At 35.1% G+C, this 18920-nt stretch overlaps 1 protein-coding gene across 1 annotated transcript in view; it reads right to left on the bottom strand.

The window, feature by feature from the left end:
- LOC136029941 (putative ferric-chelate reductase 1 homolog) overlaps positions 1-15911 on the bottom strand; it is a gene marked incomplete at its 3' end in the record, with an annotated part of 72007 nt that extends 56096 nt beyond the window's left edge. The window contains 2 exon segments of the mRNA XM_065708482.1: positions 6183-6544; positions 15827-15911. Of these exon segments, the coding sequence (XP_065564554.1) occupies positions 6183-6544; positions 15827-15899 (435 nt within the window). The 5' untranslated portion in view covers positions 15900-15911.
- Positions 15912-18920: the final 3009 nt, after the last annotated feature.

Genomic DNA, 18920 nt, shown 5'->3' with positions numbered 1-18920 from the left:
GTCCTGGTCGTCATTTATACTCCCTGTGTCCCGGTGCTTTGTTGATTGCTAATCGAACATTCCTTTTGTCCTGGTCGCTTTCTCTTTGAGTGTCGTCATTTATTTTTTTCTTTTTTAGTTCTTTTAGTTTTTACCTTTTTTAGTTTTTTTTTAGTTTTTAGTTTTTTTAGTTTTTTACCTTTTTTTAGTTTTTTTAGTTTTTTAGCTTTTTTATTTTTTTTATTAGTTTTTAGTTTTTTTGTAGTTTTTGCCTTTTTTTTAGTTTTTTTAGTTTTTTAGCTTTTTTATTAGTTTTTAGTTTTTTTTGTAGTTTTTGCCTTTTTTTAGTTTTTTCAGTTTTGACGTCACCTGATCCAGTTTTTTCAGGTGACGTCACCTGATCCACGATCCACAGATCCACAGACAACTTATTTTTATATATATAGATAGTTTTTTTTTTTTACTTATGTCCTGGTCGTCATTTATACTCCCTGTGTCCCGGTGCTTTGTTGATTGCTAATCGAACATTCCTTTTGTCCTGGTCGCTTTCTCTTTGAGTGTCGTCATTTATTAGTTTTTTCCTTTTTTTTTAGTTTTTTATTGGTTTTTACCTTTATTTTAGCTTATTTTTCAGTTTTTTCCTTTTTTTTAGTTTTTTTTTATTTTTTATTTTTTTTAGTTTTTTACCTTTTTTTAGTTTTTTTAGTTTTTTTAGTTTTTTAGCTTTTTTACTTTTTTTATTAGTTTTTAGTTTTTTTTTGTAGTTTTTGCCTTTTTTTAGTTTTTTCAGTTTTTTTTTTAGTTTTTTATTGGTTTTTACCTTTATAGTTTTTTTAGTTTTTTAGCTTTTTTATTTTTTTTATTAGTTTTTAGTTTTTTTTGTAGTTTTTGCCTTTTTTTAGTTTTTTCAGTTTTGACGTCACCTAATCCAGTTTTTTCAGGTGACGTCACCTGACACATCCATCCATCCATCCACAGACAGACAGACAACTTATTTTTATATATATAGATAGATATATATATATATATATATATATATATATATATATATATATATATATATATATATATATATATATATATATATATATATATATTCACAGGTGGGACATAGGACACAACTGAAATGGCACGTAACTAATATGGCGCGTAACGACTTACGCGCGCGGGGGGGCTTGGGGGGCGCGAAGCGCCCCCACCAACTAGGTGTTTGGGTGGCACGAAGCCCCTCCCCAACAGCTAGTATATATATATATATATATATATATATATATATATATATATATATATATATATATATATATATATATATATATATATATATATATATATATATATATATATATATATATATATATATATATATATATATATATATGCATAATAACCGTTAATTCATCTAAAAAATCACCTAAGAATGGAGCCGTACGGGACGAACAAATTTAAAATGAAACTACATAATAAGAATGTACTAATCTGCTAGATTACTCAAATTTAAAAAGAAGGCATTTCTTTGGGAGCTGAAGTATTAATACAGTCTCAAAGTTTAAAAAGTTTTTCTTGGTGTGTGCAGCTATCAATAATAAAAAATCGATCGAAAAAACTGTTTATAAGACATTAGTTTCTTTTGGGGGGGGGCTAATTTTCGAGGGATAACCAAAAATGATCAAAGTTAAAACCAGTTAAGATTTGCTGCAATTCAAAACATTCTAAAAGACTTTCTTTATCCATGTAATAGGTTCCGCAATCCCCTGAAAGATTCAACTCGACAGCTCCAACCGATCTTCGGATATTAAAATTTTTTTTATTCATAAGATTTACATCCCATTTCATCAATATAATCTCCGTTTTTTATGTTGAAAGTCGTTAACCCATATATCAAACGATATTATTATGCAACGAAACAAAAATCAATTTAAATAAAATATCAAGATATCAAAAAGTGACTTTCCTATCAGTTATAATTCTTTTTTTTATCTCCGGTAATCACGTTTAACGTCATAAAACAAACTAAAATACCTATCCTAAAAAAATACTTTTCAAGACTTAGAAACATTTTTGTTCAACCCTGTAATAATCAATAACAATATATTGCTGTTTTTTTTTTAAAGTCTTCCAATTCATCAATGTGTTTCAAACTAAATTTTAACCTTGTTTTAATTCTGAGATATGAATTAATTTTATCTTCTGCAAAACACAATTGCTCGTTCGTTTTGACTCAAATCAAAAACATCACATATTTAGCAACATTTCGTATAACTCAAATGGCATTTGGTTTCCCTTAGAAATTTTTACTGCCATGTTTGGAATCCATGTCTTTCCGTCATCATTATCCTTTCTCACATCATACAATAGTGTGAAACCACTTATTTCTGTAATCAATTGACACATTCCAATGAATATCTAAAGTAAAAGTTATTTTTCCTCAAAAATGGAATATAAGCCTTCACAATATTCAATTATTCTCTACTATGAGGTACTACACAAAATTCTTGAATATTTAGTTTTTTGCTAAAAAAAAAAAAAAAAAAAAAAAAAAAAAAAATCCTGAAAAAGAAGCCTTTCAAAGAAAAGTGATGGCTATAATAAACTTAATATCCGCAGAAATAAAAACCTATAATAATTCAAACTCAAATCCACCAAAAATTATTACCAAACAATAGATTTCTAAATTAATTTCCTTTCGATCTGATTGCCAAAGTTTCGAGTTTTTAAACATTCACAATTTCGAAGTCATTTTTTAAACATCAAAGTATCAAAACCAGTATCAAAGTAACAAAGCATCAAAATAAAGAAAGTATCAAAGCATCAAAGTAAACAGAGTAACTGTAAGCAACTTGCATAGCCTACATTACAGGTCCCTAAAATCAAAGTTGCCTTTAAATCAGAAAATCAAAGTACCAAAGTAAACAAAGTATCGAAGTAACAATAAGAAACTTTCATAACTTACATCCCTTATCCCGGGGGCTGATCCCGGGGGTTTCTCAACCACTGAGTTATAGCAATTTGACCTTTGGATTATTTTGAACAAAATTACTATCTGAAAATTTTATCGGACGCATTTGAGCAAAGAACGGTGTGAGAAGAGGGGGGGGTCTGAATAACCTCCGATCACTTTTAACTCTTAAATAGGGAGCTGGAACTATCAGCTACCAATCAAAACAGTCCTACTTCAAAGTTCACAGAACCACCCCTTCCATAAAAACCTTATGTGTTAGCAATAGGCAACTAGCATAACCTATAGTTTATGCCCCAGGAGCTGGGGGGTTGTCAACCCTTAAGGCATATTTATGTAAATTTTGTACTATTTTGAACAAAATGACATCTCAAAATTTTGATTGGGTCCATTCGGGAGAAGAGGGTGCAATGGGAGAGGAGCTGATTGCTCAACAATTACTTTTGACTCTTAAAAGGGAACTAAAACTTTCAATATCTAATCAAATGAGCCTCCTTCAAAGCTTATACGACCATCTCTTCCATAAGAACCTTATATGCCACCGGGGAATAACTTACAACCTTTGCCCTCGGGTTTTGGGGGGTCGTGTCAACCCGGAGGAGGACGATTACGAACAAGATAGCTATCTCAAAATTTTGATTGGATGCATTTGGGGAAAAGAGAGCATGGGAAGGAGTTCTAGTTGACCTCTGATCACTTTTGACTCTTGAAAAAAATTTCAACTTTCAGTTTCCAACAAATGAGCCTCCTTCAAAGTTTATACAACAACCATTCTGTAAAAACCTTATACGTCCCAGAGTCGTAATTTAAAACCCTTACCCCCTCGCTGTGGGGATTTTTATCCACCCTGGAGGCATTGTTATATGTTCTTTGGACTACTTCAAACAAAATTACCATCTCATGTTTCGATCAGATGTATTTAAAGAAAACATAATGTTGGGAGGAGCTAGTTGCCTTTCGATCACATTTAATTCTTAAAAAGGAAACTGAAAGTTTAATTTTACAACCAGATAACCTCCTACTAAATTTTTACGACCATCCGCTCCATAAAAATTTTATATACCCCCGATGCATAACTTACAACCCTCTCCCCGGGCTCTGGGGGCTATGGAGGCATTGTTACAGAATTATTGGATTTTTTGAACAGATTAACTATCTCGAAATTTTAATCAGATGAATTCGGAAAAAAGAGCTTCGAGAGGGTGGGGCTAGTTGCCCTCAATTCACTTATGCTTTTTAAAAAGGACAAAGAACATTGTCTTTCCAGTCAGATGAGTCCCTTCTGAAGTTTGTACGACCATCCCGTACATACAAACCTTATATGCCCTCGGAACATAGCTTACGAACCTATCCCTCTGCTTGTGGTGGGTTTAGTCTTCCCCGGAAGCATTGTTATATGACATGGACTATTCTGAACTAAATAGCAAACTCAAAATGTTGATCGTTTTCATTTGGGGAAAAGAAGTTGTGGAGGGTGAATAGCTGTCTTCTAATACCTTTTGACTCTTAAAAAGGGAAGCATAAGTTTCAATTTCGAAAGAAATAAATCTCATCCATGTTTATATGAAAACTTCTTCCAGAAAAACCTCCTTTCCATTTGGGGCATAACTTATAACCGAGGCCCCTGGGTCCTGGGGGGTTATTTCAATCTTAAAGGTATTTTTATATGATTTTTAGACTATTTTTTAAAAAAATGACTATCTCAAAATTTCAATTGGATTTATTTTGGGAAAAGAGGGTGTAAGGGAAGGGAGAAAGTTTCCGTTTGATCACTTTTGACTCTGAAAAATAGAACTGGAACTTTCAATTACCAATCAAATGAGCCTCCTACCAAATTCATACGGCCACCCTTTTGAATAAAACCTTATATGGTCCCGGGGCATGACTTACAACACTTGCCCCCGGGCTCTAGAGGGTTTTTACCAAATCCAGAGTTTGTTATCCGATCTTTGCATTATTTAAAATAAAATGGTAATATTATAGAAATGATGGTATGCTTTTGCGGAAAAGACGGCATGGGGGAGGCTAGTTGCCCTCCGATCACTTTTGACTCTTAACCGGCCATTAGAACTTCGGGTGTCCAATAGAGGAGCCCTCTTCAAGGTTTATACGACCGTTTCTTCCACCTGGGTGTGAGTGAGTGTCAGTGCAAGCGAGTGAGTGATTGAGTCTTAGTGAATTAGTGTGATTGTGAGCCCCCTTGGGAGTGTGAAAACTTAAATAACAACCCTTTCCATCAAAACCTTGTATTTCCCTGGGATACCAGTCCTGGTTCAGCATGTTCAGATGAAACTACGCAAGGCATTTGGTCTTTTAATTCGTTTTCGGGGTCGTTACCGTCGGGACGTCCTGGGTCGTATGTATAGCGCTGTTGCTCTGCCTCACATATTGTTCCCGTCCCTCCTCTTCCGAAATTTCAGACCTTCTGATCTTTCGCCCATTAAAGTTGCTTATTTTAAATTTAGTAAATTTTTACTTGGTTTCCCCCTTTCTTTTAGTAACACTGAGATTGTTTTAAAGCTTAATGTGAAGGATCCTGTAGTCTGTATAAAGAAAAAATATAAAACATTTGAAGATAGGGCGAAAATTAGCCTTTTAGGCCACAATTTATTTCCGTTTTTAGTAACAGTTCTGGCTCTTCATGATTTATAGGCTAATCTATTTAGAAAGTGTTTTTTTTTTTTTTTTTTTTTTTTTTTTTTTTTTTTTTTTTTTTTTTTTTTAAGTGTTGGATTAATATTTGATAGGTTTTGATTGTAAGTGTTATCAGTTGTTTTTTTCTTTATATTATATTGTAGCGTACTCCTCATTTTTTGAGGGAAATAAAGAAAATAAATAATAAATAAATATAAGGTACAATTTTTACCCATGGGCTCCGGGGTGGGATTTGTTAACCTGTTCAGAGGCAACGCTACAGCGTTGCCTCTGATTTATATACAAAAACGTAGGACTAGTTTTGTAAAAAAGTTTCTAAAGCATTCATAACTAGGTATTGAAACAATTATATGCAATATCAAAGTTTCAATGACCTACATATCTTAGCCGCTCATCTCCAAAATGATCATACTACCCATGAACTCGCAATTTGCAGAGAATCTCTAAAGTTAATTGGATATACCACAGAATTATATGGGCAATTATTTTCATTTTTCATTCTTTTGTAACTGAGTATAACGAATTGTTGACTTTATAGTAAAAACGCCATTTTACGTTTAACTGGAAAAAAAGAAGAAAATAAGAAAGATACCTTAGGAAGCCTTTGATTGTTGCGCCCTTGGTTGTAAGACATGGACGCCTTGATAGTCCCCCCTATTGCTGAGCAATCTGTAACACTACTCTTGTCCATTTTTCCGGTAGGAGAGAGACCCACGGCAACATAAATTCCAGTTCGATTAGTAATGGTTGCATTTTCGGATATGTCAGCTAGGAGCTCAAATTCGTAGCTTTGATTAAATTTCCGATAGCTCACAGCCATAGAACAGGAGTAGTTGTCAAAACATCCTGGGGGATATCCAAAGCACTGTTTAGTCACACCACAGTCATCATAGATTGGAAATTCAGATGATAATAGTTGACGTGTCCTTCGTGATCTCTCCGTATGAAAAATGTCTGCAAGTATGTTTAAATTATTGCTACGACTTTGCTAAGGGCAATGGGTAATGATAGGTCGCAATAACCTCATGATTGGTCCCTCGTGTTTTCATTACCACCTTATCCTAACTAAAGTCCCTCACCGCCATCAAAATTTTGAATTTGGTTTATGTGCTTTTGCTTATAATAACCCCGAATAAAGAGGAAATTCTTCAGCACCTGCGCAGGATTTTATGTCATCATCAAACTCTTTCAAATGGTTATTATTTGATCAAATATTATATCTTTTGAAAACGACATGCACTTGCTTCATTTATCAGTTTTTTTCACGCAATTAAACCAAACACAGAGCTGACGACAGCAAACTAGATTTTAAGATAAATAAATGTAATTTTTTTCAAATATTGTGCATTCTCTTAGGTCAGAGCATTAAGCTGTGTAGCCTCACACAGCCACAAAGCCTACAGGTCCGTCTCCTACCTTGGCGATATCCAATCTATGCATTATTTTCATAAAGACCATAGGTCGTTCCAAGCCCCTTAGCTCCAGCCTTTTTATTGAAGGAACACAAGACTCTTCATCTGGAGAGTCAAGGATCGTGGAATATCCTTTAGGGGAAAGGGGTGTTGGAAGATTTGTGAAAAACTCATGCCTTAATTTGATTTCAAGGTGTCTGAAAACTTGTTTTGGTTAATTTTGAAATAGAGGATACTCAACACCGAATAAAAAAAAGGACATGAAAGTGGCAATGAAATGAAAGTGGTGTAATGAAAGTCTGCTCTAAGTCTTCAATAGCACATTTTTCTGCAAGCAATATTGAAGAAAAATTACTATTTATCAAAAACGCTACTTCGTTCTATTCAAAACATTACATAATACATGATAAACACTCACTGACTAACCATAAAGTTAAATACTTGTTCTTGGCTGTTACTAAAATTATCAGCAGTACGTTGATATAGACAGCATTAATATAGTGTAACCAAGCTTTTGGGTAGTCGAAGGTGAACGCCTTATACAGTCGGCTTTTTTCAGCCAGCTTCACCACTAGTGTTACAGTACCTATCTCTTCTCGATTTACCTCTACCCCCATGTCCAGCACTAGATGCTCAATGTTGTCGTTAAATGAAGCATAATTGTAAAAACCCCGAGCATGGCACGATTCAGTTGCACGCAATTTTGAACGGGTTTTGACTCTGTAAGATTAAATTTGTTGTGCTAAGCTTTAAATCAAAGCATTGGCTTGTCCTCCAGCATTGTAGATGGTCTCTAAAAAATTTTCTTAAGATGCAAGAGTTGCTTCAAAGTTGACCAGCAGTGGTTACACTGCTTCATTGTAACAGGTCCATCTCGCGTCGCTTAGTGATTTTAGGCGGTAACTCCCCCATGAATTCCCTTAGAATTTTCACCCACATTGAAAAAGAGACAGTGTTTTTAATTTAAAATTATTCGAAAAAGAAAGTGAAAATTATTACCAGAATAGATCTGGGAAGCATTGCGTATTGGATGCTAATTTAAAGGGATATGATGACACCTAGATTTTGAAAATTACCTTCCCTGTTGTATCTTTGTTCAAAAAACAAAATCTAGAAAAATTACACAAAACTTCTTTTTGTACACCAAGATGTGGAGGATACAGTTTTCCAGAGGGGGGGGGGGCGAGTTACACTTAATATCGTTTTTAAGTCTGAAATTCCTTCACCGAGCAAAGATCGATCTCCTAGTGCTGCATGTTAAAACTGACGACAATAGAAAATGAATATGGATTGGTACTGCTTTTTACATCCACACAAAACTTATTTCAGCTAATAAATAATAACATGTCCACAAACCAGCTAATAAAAATATATCCATACAAAACTTATTCTAGACTAATTTCAGCACAAAAACTTAATATATTTATAACATTTCTTTTTTTGGAACTGGTAAAACGAAATATTTTGAAAAGCGAAAATAGAGAGAAGTCAGCATGGTAATCATTTAGCGATAGTTCTAATATTATTATTAATACAAATAATATTAGCACAAAAACAAAATAATATTAGTATAGTGTTAGTACAAATATTATTATAACAAGAGCTAAGAGCTCATATGGCACTTGCGACGAGGTCGGAAGAGCCAAGAGCTCATATGGTATGAGCTTTAGCAAAATTCTAAGAATCGATAGATTGCTTTACAAGAAAAATCAAAGGCTTAATGCCGGTCGGGATTTAAAATAAGAGCTCTGAGTCACGAGGTCCCTCTAAATATCAAAATTGATTAAGATCCGATCACCCACTCGTAAGTTAACGATACCTCAGTTTTTTTAATTTTTCCTCTCCCTTCAGCCCCCCCTCCCAGATGGTGAAATTGGAGAAAAACGACTCGATCAAGTCAATTTGTGTAGCTCCTTGACACGCCTACCAATTTTCATTGTCCTAGCACGTCCAGAAGGAGCTGATCCAGTCCGGTTATGTCAATCACGTATCTACGACATTGATAAGCGTTTTCCAAGATTTCCGGTTTCTCCCTCCTACTTCCCCCAATGTCAACAGATTTGGTCTTGATTTTAAATAAGAAATCTGAGACATGAGTTCCTTCTAAATATTAAATTTCATTAAGTACCGGTCACCCGTTCTTAAGTTAAAAATACCTCAATTTTTATACATTTTCCAAATTAAAAACCCCCAGCTCCCCCAAAGAGAACAGATCTGTACCAATTATGTCAATCTCGTATCTATAACTTGTGCTTATTCTATCCCTCAAGTTTCATCCCGATCTCTCCACTCTAAGTGTTTTCAAAGATTTCCGGTTTCCAAGATTTATGTTTCCCTCCTCCAACCCTCTATGTCTCCAGATCCGATTCTAATTGAAAATGGAGCATCTGAGACACAAGATTCTTCTATATACCGGGTTTCATTAAGATCCGACCACCCCTTCGTAAGATAACTCGATTTTCACGTTTTCCAAGCATTCTGGTTTCCCCCTCCATCACCCTTCAATGTCACCGGATCTGGTCGGGATTTAGAATGCGAGTTCTAAAGTACACGATCCTTCTAGATATCAAATTTCATGAAGATCTGATCACCCGTTAGTAAGTCACAAATACCTCATTTTTTCTATTTTTCCGAATTACTCCCCCACTAACTCCACCAAAGAGAGCGGATCCGGTCCGGTTATGTCAGTCATCTATTTTGGACTTGTGCTTATTCTTTCCACCAAGTTTCATCCTGATCTCTCCGCTTTAATCGTTTTTCACGATTTCCGGCTCCCCCCCCCCTCACATCACGTCGAGATTTCAGATAAGAGATCTGAGTTTCGAGGTCCTTCTAAATATGAAATTTCATTAAGATACGATCACTCTTTCGTAAGTAAAAAATACCTCATTTTTTCTATTTTTTTAGGATTAACCCTCCACATCAACTCCCCCAAAGAGAGCAGATCCGTTCCGATTATGTCAATGCCATATCTAGGACTTGTGCTTATATTTCCTACCAAGTTTCATCCCAATCCCTCCACTCTAAGCGTTTTTCAAGATTTTAGGTTTCGCCACCACCCCCAACTTCTCCTTCACCAGATCCGGCCAGGATTTAAAATAAAAGCTCTGAGATATCCTTCCAAACATCAAATTTCATTAAGATCCGGTCAATCCTTCGTAAGTTGAAAATATCTCATTTTTCCAATTTTTCAGGATTGAAAAATTATTAAAATTATACAAAACTTATGATTATTTTTCCCATCAAGTTTTATCCCGGTCCCTCCACTCCAAGCGTTTTCTGAGATTTTGGGTCCCCCAAACTCCCCCCAATGTCGGCAGATCTGGTGGGGATTTAAAATAAGAGCCCTGAGACACGATATCCTTCCAAACATCAAATTTCATTAAGATCCAATCACTCCTTCGTAAGTTAAAAATACCTCATTATTTAACTTTTTAGAATTAACCCTCCTCCCCCCAACTCCCCCGAAGAGAGCAGATCCGTTCCGGTTATGTCAATTATGTCTAGGACTTACGATTATTTTTACCACCAATTCATCTTGATCCCTCCACTCTAAGTGCCTTCCAAGATTTTAAGTTCTCCCTTTTTAGTTTTAAGTAACTCCCCCCAATATCACCGGATCCGGTTGGGATTTAAAGTAAGAGCTCTGAGACACGATATCCTTCTAAACTTCAATTTTCATTAAGGTCCGATTACTCCTTCGTAAGTTGAAAATACGTCATTTTTCCATTTTTTAGAATAAACACTCCCCCCAACTCCCCCAAAGAGAGTGGATCCGTTTTGGTTATGTCAATCACGTATCTAGGACTTGTGCTTATTTTTTCCCACCAAGTTTCATCCCGATCCTCCACTCTAACCGTTTTCCAAGATTTTAGGCCCCCTCAACTCCCCCAATATCACCAGATCCGGTTGGGATTTAAATAAGAGGTCTGAGACACGATATCCTTCCAAACTTCAAATTTCATTAAGGTTCGATCACTCCATCGCAAGTTAAAAATACCTCATTTTCTTATTTTCAGAATTAATCCCCCCCCCCCAACTTTCCGGTTATGCCAATCACTTATCTAGGACTTCTGCTTATTTTCCCGCATAGTTTCATCCCGATCCCTCCACTCTAAGCGTTTTCCAAGATTTTAGGTCCCCCCTCCAACTCCCCCCAATGTCACCAGATCTGGTCGGAATTTAAAATAAGAGCTCTGAGACGTGATACCCTTCCAAATATCAAATTTCATTAAGATCCCATCACCCGTCCGTAAGTTAAAAATACTTCATTTTTTCTGAATTAACCGGCCCCCCACTCCCCCACCCCAGATGGTCAAATCGGGAAATTACTATTTCTAATTTAATCTGATCAGGTCCCTGATACGCCTACCAAATTTCATAGTCCTAACTGACCTGGAAGTGCCTAAAGTGGCAAAACCGGGACAGACCGTTAGACAGACCGACAGAATTTGCGATCGCTGTACGTCACTTAGTTAATACCAAGTGCCATAAAAACGACTGAGTCTTATTTTTTTTTCGTTGATTTCTTTTTCATTCAAGAAATTCTATTCACTGTATTTTATTCTTCCATGTATCTACCTTCTTACTCTTCCAACATTTCGTTTCTGTCGTATTTACAGATGTGGTGGGTGTATTCATATCTGCATTTGAAACAAGAAAATCTATTCTTGAGATAATAGATTTTTGGAAGTAAAAGAGCATTAAATTACCATTAGGGAAACAAATTAGACCTGATCAAACGTGGCAAAACAGGAAGTATAATATATTTTCGTAATGTTGCCATTAATTAGACTCATCTACTTACTTGGTGAAAAGTTTCAAAGGCGTTATATTTGCAAAAATATTAATGAGGTAAGAGTATTAGTAAGTGAAATGATTCCCTGTTTCTTTGCGTTTTGTTTTATATTAAAAACGAGAACGGATTAATAAAAAAAAATTATCTGCTCAAAGCAAAGAGCGAAGTTGAAACTTAGGAACAAGCTGCAGTTTTAAAGTTACGTCAGAAATTACATATTTTCGTAATTCTTAGGGAAGCAACTGCTTCCCCCCCCCCACCAAAAACGACGTCACTGGTCAGGCTAATTAAACTTTGCAGTGTAAAATCATAGTCGCGACATGCTCCGCAACCTAGTTAAGAACAAAGTTAACCCATAGCAACAGAAAAGTTAAATAAAAGTGTTTGAAAAAAATATAAATGTGAAAGATTTCCTATTAGAGGTTGATTTAGTAACTGTAATTCTTATTTCGATTAATCTTCATGGTAAATATTTATTATGAAAATAAATTTAATGGATTTCAAAAAATAGCTTGAAACCCTACAAAGTGCTGACAGATCCAAGTGAAAATGGCACCATTGTAATCTCCATAAGTCAAAAACTCTATGAGACCATTATAGTCATCTAGAGCGACAAGAAAAATTACTTTTTTGCATAGGAAGCAGAGGTGAGTCTCCTTTTTTATTTTTTTGTTTTATTACTTTTTATCTTTATAAAAGGAGGCTTTTCCTATCGTCATAATGCTTTTTTATTAACAAAGATACCGGTGGAGCATCAAGCGGCAAAGATAAACTGATATATTCATAACCACCTAAGCGAATATTTCGCAGATACATTTGTAGTCTACCAGGGTAAAGATTCCACTTGTTTCTTGGTTTGTTAGTCTTGGGTTGGAAAGTTTGGGCTTTGAAATCATAGGTCAATAACACCGATTTTAAACAAACAGAAATTCAACCAACTTTATTTTCCTGTATCTGATTACTCTATACTTCACAGCACTGTATGCTGATGCACAGCTGCCCTGCATAGTAAAAGATGAAGCATAAAACATATTTAGTTTTATATATGATAGGCCCATTGATAATTCTGTGTATTAACGTATATTGCAAAAGTCAACAAATTTAAGTGGAAGAAAAATGGTTTGGATAGAAAACCGCATTCTCTTGCACTCCCTCTGATTTATTTGCTTTCTTCTTTATCCATATAAAACCAAATAAAGCAGCGCTTAATTGTCTTCTGACCTAAAGCATAAACGAAAAACTAGTGAGCTCCAAAGATAGAAAATTCTCTTAACTTTTTAATAGACTTTAACACAGGAATCTTGAAAGTAAAACTACTCAAAGTGAAAATTCCCGAGGTACGACCAGATGAAAGAGTTCTTGGTAACGAAGTGTAAGTATGGAGCGACTCGGCTGAAGAAAAAGAAATTATTTTGTATATGAAAGGGTTGCCCCCTCCTCTATACCTTGCTTTTTATGCAAAAATTTGAGGGTTTGTCCCAATTTTTACGAACGACTTCTGAAACACAAGGGCCTTTTAATAAAGAATAGGAAGTTTGTATTTAAAATTAGAATAGGAAGCTTTTTTGAAAGTGCTAAAAATTTTAGCGTGAAGAGAAAAGTATTGACATGGGGGGGCACCCCTTCATATAGGAAATAATTTCTTTTCATTTTGAGCTTTAATGTTGTTCCTTACTTTTAGTTGAAAACATCTGTTGGATTTTGTTTTATTTAATCACATCTAAGAACTGAAAGAATGTGACGATCTGCTAGCTATAGAAGATTTAATGAAAATGTGAGGATGGGCTGTCTTTTAAGGCACAAAGTAAAATTGTTGATGAAAAATACATTTTAAGCTTTTAAGAAGAATTAAGGAAAATTGTATGTGGTATGACACTTATTAACGCTAAACTCCATAGCACTAACATTCATTTCAATATAAGTTAAAGGAACATAAGCCTCTAATTCCAAAATAAATAAGAAAATTCAATAATATGGACTATTTGAGCCATGGCCAAACCAACCAAGCGTCAACCTTTTTGGTTCCCAGAAAAGTTATATCATTTAATACATTTCCCCCCTTTCAAACCAGAAAATGATTCAACCCTAAATTCGTTTAACTGCTTGAATAAAAACCCAAAAGTTAATTAACTCATCCTCGCCGTCTCCACACATCAACCAAGGATTCATATACCACTTTACCCTTGTCAATCGTTCTTTCTTATCTCCAACTGGCAAAAATTTGCTCTTACTAATTTTGTCCACCTTAATTCTCCCTGATAAGCCTTACCTTAGAATAATGCCCCCCTCAATAATCCTTGGTCTTCGCATACAGCAATATAGGCAGGGATGACTATATATCACATTAAAGTTTTTCGATCTCCTGGTTCTCTAACATAACCCTAATTTTTTTTAGCTCACAGCCCCTTTATATCCCTAAGGGTTGCTTATCACTCTACAAACTAGCTTTTCCATATCTCTTTAAATATGTCTTGCTTGGCTAACTCAAGATACTATTCTCCTATCTCTCAAATATTCTTGGTATACTGCCTCGACCACCATGTCCTTCTGGAAAAAAACTAGTTTTTCTCAGTACTTAACCCTGCTAACTAGCTTATTTACTTTTATGCTAATCAGAGTCAAATCACTAATTAAAACCAAGCCAAATCTCTACTTAAAATCAACCCATTAAATTTATCGACACGACCTGGTAATTTCATTAAAGATTACATTGAAAAAAAAGTTTATTCAACTGAAAGTAAGGAGGAACATTAAAAATTAAAACGGACAGAGAATACTACATATACAAGGGTGGTTACTCCTTGCTCAATACATCGCTCTTCAGGTTAAAGTTTTCAGTACTTTAGAAAAGGTTCTTATCGTTTTAATTAAACGGTCCTTGTGTTTCCGGAGTTGTCCTTAAAGAATTGGGACCAAATGTCAAACTTTAGCGTACGCTTTTGACGGGCAACACTAAATTTAATTATTCTGGAAGATTTAGAATCAGCATAGTAAGTCAATTCTTTTGACTCATTATTCTGATTTTTTCTCTGTTTTTATGCTGATTATGCCCCGTTTTTTAGAATTTGGGTTACAACTGAGGGGAGTCGCTTCTTATTTTGCATTTCGTTACTGCGAGCTGTTTGGTTTAACTGGCTCTCTCTCTAACTTATTCGCTTTTTTAAATTACTACATTTGGTAATTATAATCAAATTTAATTACGAAAATGCTTATCAAAATTACATTTCAAAAATTATTACATGGTCAGTATTTTTACAAAATTGAACTTGATATGGTAATACTGTTCAGAATGCAAGCATTCAAATTTGCTTTCCTTATTGCGAATCTTGGCAAAATGAAACACATCCTCCCTTTCGTTTCTTATTTTCAGCCCCCCCCCCCACCACACGCTCAGAATACTGAACCCGCCACTGGGTTGCCGTGAAACATGGGTCATCTTAGAACTCCTATTTCCTTTTTTTTCTGTTCGAAATATCTAGGCTTAGATTTTGAGAGAATTATTTCAAATTCTTTCGCTAGATCATAGCGACTTCAGAGTTAAGATTATCCTGGACGGCAGGAAGGCTATTTGACTCCTTTTGCCTCCTAACCATAAAGTTCGAATTGCTGCTATCGCCTCCCTGAAAACTTGCTGCAATGCAATACATGCCTTGTGAGTAATCACAAATATCAGGTCTATTCAGAAAAAAGTTGAAGTGGCTTGACTTCCCAACGTAAATTTTCAAAATAACTTCTTTTGAGGAAGCGTAAGCAATCGATTGAACGTCACGAGTGGAGGACTGGCTAGGAATGTTTTATCTTATCATTATGATGAAGCTAGGTTCCCACAGATCTGTTCATACAGACTGACATGTGTTTGGCTTATCAGATATTAGCTTATATATATTTTTATGGTCCCAATTTCACAGTTATCTAGATCTTGAAAAATTATCGAAATATTTCCGATACACTCTCATTTTTGGCCTAAACTCGTTCCTTAATTTTTTTTTTTTTTATGTTGCAATCTAGCTGAGGGAGAAGGATTACCTTTAGAAGCATTATTACTATAAAATCCAGCTGAAATAACACACATAAAAATAAATGATGCACGCCCAGCCATCTTAAGCGAACACTGAAATACTCACAGATTCCGAATGACTAAGACGGGAAATTTCTTTGTATTTATCGACCAGAATAATAATAAATCAGTCTTTGAATTTTATATCCCTTCTTGTCACGCAAAAGTTTTGGAAAGGTTTTCATAAAAAATTGAGGCAATTTTAGCATTCTGATGTGACTAGTCTCTTATTTTGACCAAAAGCCGAAAATGCCAGAAAACTGAGCTTTAACTGCGAATAAGCTTTTTCTGCGAAAATCAAGCAATGCACCAGCGAACCTAGCACATTTTTGATCATAAAACCAAGGTGAGGTTTTGTGATATGTTGCAGTTAATGATCAATTCCCTGTCAAGCGAATCCCAACTTCACAAAAATCCATTCTTGATTTTTTTAGAATGCATACACCTTTCAAAATTAAACAAATCTTGAATATGTTTTGCTTTTTTTGGACATACAGATCCATGGGCGTTTGAAGAAGAGTTCGAAAAATCACCCCCCTCCTTACTACCTTTTACCATAATAGTTTAGTACTATTAAAAAAACATTCAAAAGTGAATATTTCCTAGTTTAAGCTGCTTATATTTGGAATCGTTTTTTTTTTTTAACTCCTCGATTTTTTTTTTAGCCCAATAAACTTGTACGAAAGTCTATCAAAATGAGATAAAAGCAAGCAAAAGGTCCCATTTCCATGGAATATAAGCCGCCTTCCGCAGCTCAAACCTAAATATAGCTAAGATTATTTGATGTAATACAGAAGGGCCATATTTTTCAGTGGCAGATTTTTTTTATATTCAGATACTTGAACAAAAAAGCTATACCCTCAAAAAGTTTTGTCGACTTCCTTTAAAAGTACATAAATTGGAAGACGAACCCTTCATTTCGGGCCCATCGATATGTTTTGTAATTAAAAGCTAACATAATATGCAAAATATACATAAAATTTTCAGTAACAAATTCCGTACCAGTTTTGACTTCCAGTTTTTTCAGCTATCTCCAATTCTGACCTCAAACAAACTGTTAAAATGATTTTTTAGCTTTGCTTTAAAAATGCGCTAATTCTGAAGTTGAAGAGTTCACCACTCTGACTCATACACACAGTTGAGTCCTTTAAGGCTGAGATTTAAAGTGAATATTCTATTAAAAACCCCCATTGTCTATTAAAAACCCTATATTCTATTAAAAACCCTATTGTCTAAGAAAGTTAAATTTTGAATCCTTTAAGTGTCTTGATAGTCTAATATAAACAACCTAAGACCTGTTGGAACATATCAGTTAATTAAAGAATATTTGAGATTTTGAGCCTTAAAATGGAATTTTTTGAGGCTTAGAGTATTCTCATAGAATGATTCAATGACCCCACCACTATTGATTGATCTGATTCATTTCTTTTCTGTAAATTGGCGTGTAGGTGAAGATCAAGAGACGTCTCCTTCTATATAGAAGTTGATAACATTTAATTTAGAAAATGCTTTATGTTAATTAGCTGGTATTAATGACCGAGCCATATTCGTAATTATATAGAGCATTCATTTAATGTAAGTTTATTGCCTGATTGCAATGGTCAACGTGCATAAATTACAACCCTTGCCATAGGCTCTGGGGGTTGTGTCGACCCCAAAGGAATTTTCTTATGATCTTTAGACTAATTGAAAAAAATAGCTACCACAAAATCTTCCTTCAGTTACTTTCGAGTCTTAGAAAGGGTACTAGAACCTTCCAAATTTCAATCGAATGATAGCCCTCCGATGTTTATGCGACCAACCATTTCATATGAAGTGCCTCTTGGAAAAACAAAATGAATAAATAAATATAAAACGAACAGAAATTACTACGTGCATGGTGTGGGTTTCCCCCTCCTCAAAAACTCGCTCTCGAATCTTTAATATTACGAAATTCGGTAACGACTGTCAGAGACAACGCCTTAGCGTTGCCTCTAGTAAAGACCCATAAGGCTTCAATATTTTATTATTACATTTTCCAAGAAGCATTTCATATGAAATGGGTGGTCGGGTAAGTTCTGGAGGGGTATCATTTGATCGAAAATCGGAAGCTCTGGTACCTCTAGAGTTCCGAAAATCGGAACTCTAGTGTTAGCTCCGCTTATTCTTAGTTAAAGCTCAAATTTGTGGCCATTTTGGGCTTTTAGTAAAAATAAGAGATTAGTTACATCAGAATGCTAAATTTACCTCAATTTTTTATGTAGACCTTTCCAGAACTTCTGCGTGACAAGAAAGTATATAAGAAATTCAAAGATTGATTTATTATTATTCTGGTCGATGAATATAAAGAAATTTCCCGTCTTAGTCATTCGGAATCTGCGGGTTTTGTTGGTCAGGCGTATCAATGGGTTTTGTTGACTTGATGCTCTGTAATGCCCATGTTTTGCATACTCTCCTTTTTCCCGAAGAAAAATTGACACTGCTTGAGTTTCGACGAAGGGTTGTGAGAGGGCTTGTGTCTGTGCCACAGTCGAAGAGGAAAATGGAAGCACTTTTTAGAAGACTGTTGCAGTTAACACGAAAATACGAGGGAGTTGCGGTACCCTTGGTTCCAGACGATGTCCGTCCTAGTGGTCTGGGCGATCATTGGCCTAAATTCGTTTCTCAATGCTCAAGATGTGAAGTGTTATCTCTAAAGCAAGTTCAATCAAGAACACATTCCATTTGCTCTAAATGTGGTTTGACGTTGTGCATCAACGAACGGAAGAATTGTTCTGCTGAGTATCATGAGTATCACCAATGACTGAGTTGTACCTAACATTTCAATTGAAGTTTTATTTCTGAATAAACGATTTTTTCTTTTAGAAAAAAGTAACTTGCCCAGCGAAACTTCTCGGTCCCTTCGGTTAGTATTTGATTAGGTTGCTTTGCCCAGTGGGACCACGGAGTCTCACTTTTTACAGACTCATTCAGACTTCATTCCTACTCATTTTTGGAGGTTTTTATTATTATATTCAGCGACATACGTGTTTTTTTGGTCGGGAATCATATATTCTTCGTCAAATTTGATCGAAAATTAAGGGC

This window comes from Artemia franciscana, chromosome 1, assembly GCF_032884065.1.
Source record: "Artemia franciscana chromosome 1, ASM3288406v1, whole genome shotgun sequence".
Classification (NCBI taxonomy): Eukaryota; Metazoa; Arthropoda; class Branchiopoda; order Anostraca; family Artemiidae; genus Artemia; species Artemia franciscana.
This window is presented reverse-complemented; position numbering and strand designations above follow the sequence as displayed.